The 13118-nt window shown below is 35.2% G+C and overlaps 2 protein-coding genes across 4 annotated transcripts; one reads left to right on the top strand and one right to left on the bottom strand.

The window, feature by feature from the left end:
• The first annotated feature begins 1502 nt into the window (after window positions 1–1502).
• On the top strand, window positions 1503–8453 carry LOC117410048 (G2/M phase-specific E3 ubiquitin-protein ligase-like). Of its 3 annotated transcripts, none has more exons than XM_058990008.1 (6): window positions 1503–1578; window positions 5048–5124; window positions 5328–5644; window positions 5962–6140; window positions 6306–6478; window positions 8135–8453. In XM_058990008.1, the coding sequence occupies exons 3-6, from the start codon at window positions 5443–5445 to the stop codon at window positions 8166–8168; spliced, it is 588 nt and encodes a 195-aa protein (XP_058845991.1). In that variant the 5' UTR covers window positions 1503–1578; window positions 5048–5124; window positions 5328–5442; the 3' UTR covers window positions 8169–8453. The 3 variants fall into 3 exon arrangements, with proteins under 3 accessions (XP_058845991.1, XP_058845990.1, XP_058845989.1); XM_058990007.1 differs by having other exon boundaries at window positions 5048–5131; XM_058990006.1 differs by lacking the exon at window positions 1503–1578 and having other exon boundaries at window positions 4737–5124.
• Window positions 8454–10220: 1767 nt separating this feature from the next.
• LOC131697898 (uncharacterized) lies at window positions 10221–12748 on the bottom strand. The gene is made up of 3 exons (XM_058989639.1): window positions 11633–12748; window positions 11161–11379; window positions 10221–10428 (listed from the first exon to the last, which is right to left on the bottom strand). The coding sequence occupies exons 1-3, from the start codon at window positions 12349–12351 to the stop codon at window positions 10221–10223; spliced, it is 1146 nt and encodes a 381-aa protein (XP_058845622.1). The 5' UTR covers window positions 12352–12748.
• Window positions 12749–13118: the final 370 nt, after the last annotated feature.

Below are 13118 nucleotides of genomic sequence, written 5' to 3'. Positions count from 1 at the left end.
GGTAGATTACTTGTAGTTATTTCATCAAGTTTAAATAATTATAAGTTCAATTCAATGTGAATGTGTTACAATAGATTAATTTAGTTCCATTAAAGGAAAATGCAACTGGAATTATACTCAATGGTTCCTTGAAGCTTAGACTTTTGGTCCGCTGGTTTGGAAACTCAATCTGTTGAAATGTCCAGCATAAAAACTCTTCTCTCCGCACAAAGTCTTCAATCCCACTTTGGATCAAACTCGACAACAAAGCTTTCAATTCTCCTTAGAATCAACAAACAGCTGCAACAAAGTCTTCAGTCCTCGGTATAGGATCCACAACAGCGCCCGTCCGCTCTGTCCTCTTCGTTGAATCTTTTAGCTAGCTACGCAGGTAGCAGGGCACAGTTTCTTTTGGATATGGTGGTTTTAGTTGTACAGCAGACCTAGACTGGTTTGTCTGATAACAGTCGCTGTAAGTTTTACGGCAGTCCTCCAGCCGGGCCTCAGTCTCGTTGCTTGTAGTCGTTGACTTGCTTGCAGCTTGCTTCCTCGTCTTCGGTCTGTTTTCAGGGAGAGTCCCATCTTGATTCCGTTTTTAGGCAGAGTCCCGGAGTTGCAGCTTTGCTTAGCAGAGTGACAGCACCTTGTTTAGCATTTGATGTGGAGCGCAAAATGTTCAGTTTCGCTTGGATATTTATAGTCTGTTTCACACATCTAGATAGCCACTTTCATGAGATCATTTGTGTATCTTGCCTTTTTTTAAGCTCACAGTCCTTTAATGTTTTATTGTCCTTTTCCACTGGGACATCACTAGTTTATGTCTTCCTTGCGTCAAAACGATTGTTGTTGCACATGTGAATTATCTGTACATAATTCAACTGTCCGCTCAGCCTAATCCAGTTCAGGCGCCAGTCCTCTAATCAGCAGGTCACTGTGGCAATGTGGCCACGCACTTGTGCGTAGTTTATGTTTATATGTTACGTGTTGTGTGTAAATGTTGGTGCATAGTCATTGGTACACGGATATAAACGGGTCTGTGTTTCACATGTATTTAAAAATGTAGATTTGTATTTAGGCACGAGGATACGGTGGCCCTGAAGTGCAAAACGAAAAAAAAAAAAACTGGTGTGAATTTTTTTTTAAAAAGGTAGCAAAAATAAAAAAAATGTGAGCATTTTAAAAAAAGGTTGACAAAAAACACATTGTCAGCATTTTAAAAAAGTGTGGCAAAAAAAAAAGTTGTGAACATTTTAAAAAAGGGATAGCAGAAAAATGTGAGCATTTTAAAAAAGAGTGGCCAAAAAAATGTTTGTGAACATTTTAAAAAAGTGTGGAAGTGTGGCATTGTTTTTAAAGGGGGCGTAATTTATAAAGGGGTGTAATTTTTTTTAAACGTGTGTGAAATCTTTTAGATGCGCTACAAATAAAAAATGTGTGCCAGAAATGACGTAAGAGCACTTCCGGGTCTAAAACAGGAAGTTTTCACAAGATTAACTGACTTGTTCCGCTTTCTTTTTCGACCAGTTTTAGCGCCATATACGTGACGGGCATTTTCTACCCCCATTGACTGAACATACGCCAAAAATAGAAGCTGTTAGGGTATGTATGAAACTAAAATGGATTTTATCAGTTTATTGTGTAGGTAACAATTACTCTTTTGGTCGGTGGCAGAGCTGTTCTGGCCTTTGTTTTACCTCAGTCGACTAGCTGAAGCTGTGTTTATGTGTTGTTTTGACGGCGAATATGATTGTGGGAATTTCTCCACGTGTGTGTGCATAAGGGCAGTTATGATCAACGCTCAACAGTACCGTTGAATTTAGGAATGCAGAAAATGTGTGATTGAATGGGGGGAGGTGAAGGTTATTACACACAGTAAATAATACAAAACACACTTTTCTCATACAAAAAATGGAGTATTAATGTTGTGTAAACTGCTAAAACAAATATATATATATATATATATATATATATATATATATATATATATATATATATATATATATATATATATATGCAGCGAGTTGTATGGGCCCGAGGTGCACGTGCTCCACCAATATTCAGGAACGTAGGCCCCGCTCCAATGTTTGAGCTTGTATAAGTTACATACATTTTGATGTGATGTCATTATTGTGTACTAAGGCTGCTATGATTAAATCGAAAATCAATATAAATACTGGATAATCGATTCAATAATTACATTTTTGTAACGCGCATAGTTAATAACATTATTTAAGTTTATGAACGACACTGCATCGAACGCCCTGCTATTCATGTTAATCACCATCCTACCAGCGAATCAGTTTTGAAAATACTTTGTAAGTACGCTCCTCTGTGTATTCGATGGAAACAGAAAGCGCGCCGTCTTTGATCCAGAGCAGGACATGTTATATTTATATCTATCTATCTATCTAACATAATAAGCTGTCGCCAACATCTGCGATTTTACAGTTGTTTAAATAAAAAAAAACACACACACTGAACCGAGATGCTTTTTAGTACTTGTTTTTTTATATACATTAATTTAAAAAAAACAACATTTTTTTTAGCAGTTTACACACATTAATAATACATTTTTGGCAGGAGAAAAGTCTGTTTTGTATCTTTTACTATGTATAAAAACAGCGCCTCCTCCCCCCATTCAATTCCACAATGCACTGTGTTTACTTACGTTCTGTAAAATTGTAGACGTTCAGTGTTGGCCAATATTTATTTTTGTGACGGGGTACATATTTTGGTTTTAATCAGAACTGTGCAAAACTCAACTGGAGTTTTAAAGTTTTTCATTTGGACTAATTTGAAGGACTGCTACAGTAGTCAATTTATGTTTTGCAGCTGTGTGTAGTCTTGATTAATAACAAAAAATGACTATGATAGATTTCTTCCATTTATTATAGAATACAGTTGATGGGAGTCTGCATTAAGTCAGTGGACTTTTTGATGTAATTTTGTATTTCTGATCTGGAAGTACCCTTTGTAGCTACAAGTGAAATGAGTGTCTATTCTTGTTTGTGTTTGCATAGTTTCATACAAACCAGCATTTTTAACTTAATGGGTTAATGGGGTTGTTTCACAGACCTCGATTAGCACTATTCTCACACTAGTCTAAATTAACATTATGTACTATGCTACTCTTGGTTTGTGAAACCTGCCTGATGACATTTATTGCAATGAGTAACTTTTGTTGTTTTTTCCCCCTTCAAAGACAATATAAGTTTAAAGATGTTTTGCCCATTCTGTGGGCAAAAACAGGGTGAGAGACCAGCATTTTGCATTAGATGTGGTAAAAAACTAGATTTTTTACCAAACACTGACGAAGAAGGATCGTTAATTCCAAGGGAATGTACGTGAGTTTATCATTAAATCATAAACATATTAAGTATTAAAACAGAAAGGCAATCATACGTAATCTATTTTTGTAATTCTTATGGCAGGCACGCCAAAGCCAAAATGTGAAAAGCTGAAGGAATTTTTAAAATTTCGTGACTTTAAAGTTGAGGAAAGAAACCAGTTTTCTAAAAGAAAACTTCCACAAAAGCAAACTTCTGTGACGGTACCACATTTTGATTTTACTTATTCCTTACATATTACTATGGTTGTTGTTTACATATATATTTTGTCATAAGTGTTATTTATTTATAGTAACCAGTCATGCACAAATAGTTTGTGACAAAAAACACATTAGAATACTAGTGGTTAAAACAATATTAAACTGGTATTTCTAAGTTAAAGTTAAATAAAAAGTGAGGTTTGTGAGCTACTTAGTTCAACCACTTCTTCACAATCTTTTTTCTTTTTTCATTTTTTAGATCACTATTAAAATAATGTCTCCTGATCTTCAGAGAGGACAGATAAAAATTGTACGGGGATCTGGTTTGCCATTAGTACTGACCAACGTTGAGGCGACATGTGATGAAATACTGAATGCTGCAGTTGCTAAGCACAGGGTGTTTGATCAGAATTTTCGTGATGGGGATTACTACTTACTTTACCCAGACATGACAAAAGTTCATTTTATACCAGGAACCCAGGAGCTTTTTAATCTTAAATCCTACAAAGAGGCATGTGGGAAACCATACAGAAGAATTCTATTATGTCTATGTCTGCAGACAGAATTCCAAAAAAATGGTAAGTGGATAATGTATTGAATTTAGAATTATAATAAAGAGTGACTGTGACTCAGATTACTATTTTCATATTTCCGCAGAAAATCCTACTGTTGAAATATCTGATAGCGATTCTGAGGTTATATACAGATTATATACAGAGAATGATGATCTGGATGAAACACTGGTAATGTAGTCAGTAGTAATACTACACAAAAATCATTTAATAATGTAGTTGTTTCACATATTAACTTCAGTGATTTTTATTTTAACACAAAGGTTTGTAGTCTAGTCTTTAGGGTAGCAATATGTCATTTTAAAGAAAACGCTAGTTACTATTTTTTTGTTTTGTTTTGAAAGCCATGGAAGCAAGGTGCTTCAAATCAAGCCGAGGCTGACCGAAGTGCACAGTCATCATCACATACCGTGGATATGAGAACCCAAGGGAAGCAGTAGTAATATCTGCTATAGGTATGCTTTACGTTCACTTTTTACACAGTGTAAATTGTAGCAGAAACTAACATCTGTTTTTCCAAATCCTAATTGATAAGACTTCATATTCCTAAAATCAGTATAGCTAATATAGTTAAATGATTGTGCAACTTTGAATTTGTTTTTATTGTTATTATTACAGTTAAAAAAATGTAGGTTGTTTCATTCCCCACCTTGCCTTTTCTTGAATTTATTATGTGTGTTTATTTCAAGATTTTCATTTGGATTAATCATAATACAGCCCAAATGTTGGTTTTTAATACAGAATAAACAGAATTGTACTTTTTTATATTTTTTTAGTTGTTAGTTATACTTGACATTGAAGTTCTGACTAATTAGTCCTTAACAAAGGCGGGAAAACATTTGGAATTATAAAACTTGCATAGTTAAACAATTAACCTCTTGGTTAGCTTTATTACCAAGATACCACTGCAGAATTTGTTTTCAGATTTGTATTATTTGTCTCCTTTCAGGAACTACACTGAGGTATTTGCACCAATCCCTCTCAGTGATGACAGCAGTGTTGAAGACACAGAAGAAACTGTGATAGGTGATAGGTAAGTAGGTTTTTTTCTTTGGTTAACCTATTACTTTCATGATTTACAACAGTAATATATATATATATATATATATAAAAATATTGTTAACACTACCTGCCAACCATTTCTTTAATATTATTTTTTTTAATTGGATATACAAAATATTGGGCTATGCAATATTTGGAAATTACTTATTTTGTTTTTCTATTCTTAGAGCTCAAGAAAGCCATATTACAATAAGTAACATCATAGAAGATTTATTTCTTCAAGTCAATAATGCAGCCTGCAGTCGCTTTATAATTAATAGAGCTGATGTCTGGGGTGGAGCAATGCGGGGTTTCCGTAGAAGTAACTATGAACCCCAGAATTCCATTATGGTGAAATTTACGGATGACATTGGAGTCACTGAAGAAGGAATTGATACAGGAGGACCAAAACGGGAGTTCCTTGGTCTTCTAATGGATCACTTGCATAAACGTCCCATATTTGAAGGACCAGAAACACAAAGGTTTCTTAAATATGATGCAACTGGTAATGTTTTTTTCCTTCTTTAAAAAAAATATAATTTTTTTTTGGTTTAACATCTACAAAACTACTGTAAAAAGGTTTCATTTTAAAAGGTTTATATTTTTTAGCTTTACACTTGTCTTCAAGATTGAAGTACAATTGTAAAAATACAAATTAAAAATAAAAATGATAAAAATAAATAACAGTAGTGACTGTATAGACAATGTGCAATATTTTTATATCATATTACACTACATATATTTTGTCAATTTACCAACATAGTTTGGTTGACAAAAATGCTACAGTTTGGTGTAATGCTTGCAACTATTATTTATGTTAAGGTGAGAAGAATGACGAATACTTCATGGCTGGAAGAATAACTGCTGTATCACTGGTACATGGAGGGCCCCCACCAAGTTTTTTGTCTGCAAATCTCATGAGACACATCTTGGGCATTGATGATATCCACGCTACCCTAGAAGACATAGATGACCATGAGATCAAGGGCATCCTTTTTAATGTAAGTTAAAACTTGTACAATAAATTATTTAAAACTCATGTAAACCGATTGAAAACAAACCAAGTCAAAGCATTTATGACATGTTTTCTATTTGTCCTGACATTTGACTGTATATAATAGTAATAGTACATGCCATTTTACATTTTATTTTACATGTTATTTCAGGTACGCAATTCCAAATCTCTTGATGAACTCCTTACAATACTTGAAAAACAAACACTTGTTTTTCATCTGGCTGGCTGCAAGACAGTCATTAAAGAATTGGACGACAAGGAGAAACTAGTTGAAGACTTTCTTAAGTGGTATATAATAAAAAGAAATGCATTTGGCATCGAGCGGTAAGTATTCTAAGATTTTATTGTCCGGTTTTAAAATAATGCAATCTTTTATCATGAGCAAAAATAAAAATAGTAATTGACTTACATTTATTTTGAGATTTTAACAGAATACGCATATGGGCCTGGGCCAAATTAAAACTTTGAACCACCCGCTAATCGCAAATTACAAAGCCAGCATCAATGTTGGTTTCCCTCTGGTGTAGAAGGAATAACCTCACAAACAAAGTATCAGGTTTGTAATTTGCGATTAGTGGGTGGGTTAAAGTTTTGATTTGGTCCAGGCCATAGATGACCAGAAAAATAAATGATTTCCTTTAGCATGAATAGTATGTGATTACCCGGTGTTATTCACACTTTTGCAATTGACAACAGTACATCAGAGACATTATGGTGACCATTTGAAGGGGCTACAAATTAATCACCTAGTTAGACCAGTGGTTCCCAAACCTGTCCTGGAGCCCCCCCTGTCCTCCTGGTTTTTGTTTCAACTGAGCTGCTCTCAATTACTTAATTTAATAAACTAAATAATTGAAAAGGTCTAATTAAGCAACGTGTTAGTTCAATTGAGTGTTTAATTAAGTAATTGAGAACTTGGTTTGGAAGAAAAACCAGCAGGACAGGTTTGGGAACTACTGAGTTTGAGACTCTAATGTAGTGTGAAAAAGGGGTACACTAGATCTACAGACTATTATCTATAATACTTTTACCAAAGTATGAAATTGACTGTGACATCTGGTTTTTTTTGGTTTCATAGATTTATGGAAGGGTTAAAAACCCTTAATGTTCTAGAGGCAATGAAACAGCACCCTGAGGTTTTTCTGAACCAGTTTTGCTTTACTCAAAAGAGAGTTACCGCACAGGCACTTGAAGATATATTTGCAGTGCAGTTCAGTGACAAGGGTAGCAACAAACGTGCCGTAGAAAGCAGAGTTATTGGTTACTGGATTGATTACACCATAGATGCTGAAGGTCAGAATTTATAGGAAGAAAAAGGGTGTTAAAAGTGTATCTGTTTTGCAAATAAACCTCTTGATGTCCAAATGAGAGCATTAAATGTCTGTTTGATCATCTATTATCACCTTTTATTTTAAAATTAGTTTGCACATAAAACCTGCTTTTGTGGTCCAGTACATTACCTATTCTCTCAAAAACTAGACAGTGGCAAAGTTACTGAATGTTTCTGATACAGAATGACCAACTAACTTTAACAGTTATTTTCTAACAATGTATAGATTTAACATTTGGAGAGAAATACAGGTATTACTGAACTTTGTATGTTACTGAAATCCATAAAAGTTTTTTTTGTTTTTTTTTCAGAATGTCAAAAGTGCTGAAAAAGCATACATAGGTCTGAACCAAATCAAAACTTTCTCGCCTCTTAATCACAAATTGCAAACCCAGTATTGATAGCAGATGCCCTCATGGGTACAAACAAGAACCCTCTGACAAGCAAAAAGCCATCATCAGTATGGGGTTTGTAATTTGTGATTAATGGGTGGGCCAAACGTTTGATTTGGTCTGAAATGTCAACTTGAAGACAGTACATCACCCTTTAAAATGATATCCCCTGCTATTAAAATTATAGGCCTCTTTACCGATGAGTAAATTGATTATGGAGGTTTATTGTGTTGTAAGTTTTCATTTTTTTTTCTACAGGAAATTTGTCGCCGGAAGGACCATCACTGCGTGATATTCTCCAGTTTGCTACCGGCCTGTCCTCCATTCCACCTTCTGGTTTCCATCCGCGTCCATCAGTACAGTTTCTTCATAATGGGTCACCATATCCCATTGCTAACACTTGTGGCAATATTATTCACCTACCAATTACTACATATTACTATACTTTTCAGAAGAACATGGACTTTGGAATATTAAATTCCCCAGGGTTTGGCAGAATCTAGAATTATTATAAAAGGGTCATTCCACGCCAACTCAACCAGAAGAGGGACATTTCGTTGCCCGTCCGTCTCAGATTTTCATTGAAAAAATCACCTGTGTGTTTTCTGACAAGCTGAGTTCAGAAATTTTTTTTTTTTTCTAATTTCCCCTTCGACCTGTGACCTTATAAAAGGTCAACCTAAAGTGAGAAAGGGCTTTTGAGAAAAAAATCCTAGGAGCACCCTACTCATTATGTCAAATTGCCAGACGAGGGGTAACTGACAAGTTTTATTCGAACTTCAGCCTAACCCTTTACCCTGTAGAGGATGTGAGTCCTAAAATGTAAGTATGCTGCAAGACCCTTAGGTCCAGTCCTCCAAATTCTGTGAAAATCTTTTGGTTTCAAGTCCCACCACTGGTCATTAAACCCCCTTGAAATTTGAATGTTTGCTATGTGTACCAAGTTTAGGCTGTAATAACTTGAGTGGGGAACTCCAAAAAATCACTCAAAGATATGTTTGGATAGATATTAATGAGATCTACAAGCATCAAGCAAAATATTTTGGTATCCGGGGAGCTGAGGGGTTATGAACTTGCATACTGGACTTCGTTGTTACAATGACACATTTGAAACTACCAAAACCTTACTTAGGTGGATTTAAAAAACTAAATTAACTATTTACGAAGTCCAATATGCAAGTTCATAACTCCTCAGCTCCAAGCTAGTGCCAGTGGAAGCACACATTGTTACTTTTTCCTCTAGATCAATCCTCAGAGAATGCAAAGTTGAAGAAATAGCCAGTTTGGATAGAGACTATGAGGTACTTTAGCCTCATCAATGTGGCCATAAGCAATGCTCAAATGCATGACAAATGCAACTTCAAAAATCCAAAATCCCTGGATGCCAAAATATTTTGCTTGATGCTTGTAGATCTCATTAATATCTATCCAAACATATCTTTGAGTGATTTTTTGGAGTTCCCCACGCAAGTTATTATGGCCTAAACTTGGTACACATAGCAAACATTCAAATTTCAAGGGGGTTTAATGACCAGTGGTGGGACTTGAAACCAAAAGATTTTCACAGAATTTGGAAGACTGGACCTAAGGGTCTTGCAGCATACTTACATTTTAGGACTCACATCCTCTACAGGGTAAAGGGTTGGGCTGAAGTTCGAATAAAACTTGTCAGTTACCCCTCGTCTGGCATTTTGACAGAAGTGAGTAGGGTGCTCCTAAGATTTTTTTCTCAAAAGCCCTATTCAATACAAGTAGAACAAGGTGCTACACATGATGGTAGCATCTAAATTGCGCCCAGGGTGATTTTTCTGGTCAAGGTCACTTTCACACTTTAGGTTGACCTTTGCAAGGTCACAGGTTGAATGGAGAAATTAAAAAAAAAAAAAAAAAAAAGGTTATCATTTCTGAACTCTGCCTGTCGGAAACCCCCAGGCGAACTTTTCTAGGAAAATCTGAGCTGGACAGGCAACAGCACTGGTTGAGTTGGCATGGAATGACCCAAAACTAGAATTGTTAGCTGTAATATTTTAAACTATTCAAATGCAGATTTAAATTAAACTTAGCAGTCTTAAACTTGGGGAAATTGTCTCAAGTTTGTTAAAGAGAAGTTGTATAAAAAAACGTGGCCACCACAAGCCAATTGAATTTTAGCAATGTTTAATTTGTATGGTGGAATATTTGGCCTTGGGGTATTGCTGTTTTCAGCTATATTTGTTAATTTTCTATTTTTGTGGCTGAAAAATGTCAGAATTACATTTTTTTTAAGGGCAAATAGTTTACATTTGCCTTTTTTAAGGGCAAATAGTTTCTTTTTTGTTTCTCTCTTTAATCTTTATTATTTTTTTTACATGCCAGACATTTCTTTTAGCTGTATGTAATTTTCCAGAGCTGCTTCTACATTTTCTGCCTGTGGAAGTCTGCACTGTTGAATAACATTATTCAAATAAAAGTAAATTGCCTCATCTCCGCAAATGTTGACTGTTCCGTAATTTTCTGACAGCTGTTGCAGCTCCTGTACATCCAATGGGAATCCACAATCTCGGGCTCCAAATCTAAAATTTTTAAAGAAGGAAATTGATTTTATAAAACAAGAAGTACCATAACAAAAGTGTTAAACATTCATACATGAAGTAAACTAAAACATCACTAGAAAGCTGCTACATACTACTGAATTAAGTCAGTAAAACTAAACCTATTAGTAGTAAAGTAAAGCAAATGTTTGGGGGATGTGCTTTTAATACTGACATAGGTTCAGTTCAAATTCAGTTGTATGTTGGTGTTTCCTATTTTTTGTTAACTATATGTTTTATTCAACTTTCAAACATGAGCAGAGAATATGTGCGCCAGCAAACTGTTTAGTTAAATTTTTCCTAATTATTACTGCATCTACAAACATAACCATACTACTTTTGGCCTGCCTACTGCTGTCTTAGGTATTTGTTTTATTGGTCATAATAAAATCCAGCCCAGGAATGGAAATACACAAATTAGTCATTAGAAATGCAGAAAGTCATGTATAATGTTGTTGAACATTAAGATCTCTGGTCCCAACGTGTTGCATTTCTAAGTAATAAAATATATACAGAATATGCATTTTTAAATATAATAAAGTAAATATTGAATACTACTGTGTGCCATAAATCTGTTCTTTGCACAACCAATAAATTGAATATATGTTTATTATGTTTGGCAGCACCTAATTGAAGATGATACAGATTTTCTAAATAATGCTTTTGTTCAAGAACACCTGTAGTGCAATGCGTATAATCACAGAATATTTTTACCTTTGCGGCAATCTGTACATTTCATTTGGTATGCCCCCGGGACAGAGTGACATCCGTGAAGGTCTAATTCGATGGAGATTCCAAAGGGAAGTGCATTCATTAAAGTCAGTCTGAAGTATATTCATAAAACAGTAGCGAAGCAGGCACTGGTGTTCGTGACTCCCATTGAATAGCCCAAAGTCACGAATGTCTCCAAAGAGATCCATCCAAAACTGAGCTCTAAAAACAATGAAACAATAATCAGAAGTATATTCCTGACAAATCTGACAAAGTATTTTATCATGTAGTATACCAATCTGCAAGGAAAAAGAGCTGCCATCACTACCTGGTAACTTAGCCTCATGTATTAAGAGGGACCTGTTTTAGATCACTATGCAAGAGAGTCATGTTGGTTTTACAGGTGCATAAAGGAAGATTGGACAATTGTTTGGGTAATTATTCGAAGAGAGGATTGTTATATGTTCATGCTTACCTTCCTTTCCTGAAAATTGACCACCAACTTTCAATTCTTTGATTTGACATGGAGGAGCCATACAGATGACTTCTGTTTCCAGCATGGTAATCATTATGATGTCTTCTCAGCATAGCTTGAATTGCTGCCATGGTACCATTTTCAGTTCCGCAGTCCGTTCGGAGTCTCATTGGAATAATTTTGTTGGACACTACACAGTTGACATAGTTATTAGCTATGACAGCTGGATTGTTGTTGGTTGGTCCACTTGTTAACCACATTAGGCGACGAGAGAAGCCATCAATGCAGCCACTAATCGCAAATCCAAAAGGTTTCAGCTTATCATAGCCATCCACATGCCAAATGTAGTTTGGACCTAGTGAGTGGTACACTCTTCGAACGAATCGCCTTACTGTTCTTGATTGGTGTCCTCTAGGGTTTAGCTGTGGAAGTACTCTCATCACTGTCTCTCTTTTTACATTTAGCCTGTATTTCTGTTTCAGCACTTGCCACTTCGTTCTGTACCCAAATAACACCCCAGGACCTCTTAGCTCATTTCTAATTGCGGCTATGGTGTCTCTTTGGGATGCATAGTTTAATCGTCTGCTAAGTCCCTGTTTCTTTAATTTGTATTTCAGGGTTCGCATGCTGAGATGAATGCCATGGAGCTCGGAAAGAAAAGCCAAAACTGCATCATAAGAATGCCCCTGGTCAAAATAATGGGCAATAAGACTTGACATCTTTATCTTCAGATCCGATTGACCTTCTGTAGCTTAACTAGAAATTCATCTAAAAGCACAGAAAGGATTGTAAAATATATTAACTGGTAACTCCTGTTAAATCATGTAAGAGCCTCATATACTAAAGCACATTACAAAGTCCCTCCTACTGTTTACATTATATAGGGTATATAATTACTGTTAGCCTTGTGATGATTTTTTAAAATTCATATACTGTACCAGTGTGCAAGATTTTGTAACAAAACAATTGCAAATATACCCATTAACATTGTGCTAAAATTGTGGTTGAAAAAGTAAGCGGAACAAGTCAGTTAATCTTGTGAAAACTTCCTGTTTTAGACCCGGAAGTGCTCTTACGTCATTTCTGGCACACATTTTTTATTTGTAGCGCATCTAAAAGATTTCACACACATTTAAAAAAAATTACACCCCTTTATAAATTACGCCCCCTTTAAAAAAAATGCGCGTTTTTTTCCACACTTTTTTAAAATGTTCCAAACATTTTTTTGGCCACTCTTTTTAAAAATGCTCACATTTTTTTGCTATCCCTTTTTTAAAATGTTCACAACTTTTTTTTTTGCCACCCTTTTTTAAAATGCTGACAATGTGTTTTTTGTCAACCTTTTTTAAAATGCTCACATTCTTTTATTTTTGCTACCTTTTTTAAAAATTCACACAAGTTTTTTTTTTTTTCGTTTTGCACTTCAGGGCCACCGTACGAGGATGGCACAAATCACTTCACGTGCTGGTTAAAATGTAATGTGTGG

The sequence above is a fragment of the Acipenser ruthenus genome, chromosome 17 (assembly GCF_902713425.1).
Source record: "Acipenser ruthenus chromosome 17, fAciRut3.2 maternal haplotype, whole genome shotgun sequence".
Classification (NCBI taxonomy): Eukaryota; Metazoa; Chordata; class Actinopteri; order Acipenseriformes; family Acipenseridae; genus Acipenser; species Acipenser ruthenus.
This window is presented reverse-complemented; position numbering and strand designations above follow the sequence as displayed.

Excerpts from the sequence above, each read along its gene's own strand:
- LOC117410048 (XM_058990008.1), top strand. The coding sequence starts at position 5,443 with ATGCGGGGTTTCCGTAGAAGTAACTATGAACCCCAGAATTCCATTATG. Across the intron at positions 5,645-5,961 it reads TCTTAAATATGATGCAACTG|GTGAGAAGAATGACGAATAC; the intron begins GTAATGTTTTTT and ends ATTTATGTTAAG. Across the intron at positions 6,479-8,134 it reads AATGCATTTGGCATCGAGCG|GAAATTTGTCGCCGGAAGGA; the intron begins GTAAGTATTCTA and ends TTTTTTCTACAG.
- LOC131697898 (XM_058989639.1), bottom strand. The coding sequence starts at position 12,351 with ATGTCAAGTCTTATTGCCCATTATTTTGACCAGGGGCATTCTTATGAT. Across the intron at positions 11,380-11,632 it reads TCAATTTTCAGGAAAGGAAG|AGCTCAGTTTTGGATGGATC; the intron begins GTAAGCATGAAC and ends CATTGTTTTTAG. Across the intron at positions 10,429-11,160 it reads ATGTACAGATTGCCGCAAAG|ATTTGGAGCCCGAGATTGTG; the intron begins GTAAAAATATTC and ends TAAAAATTTTAG.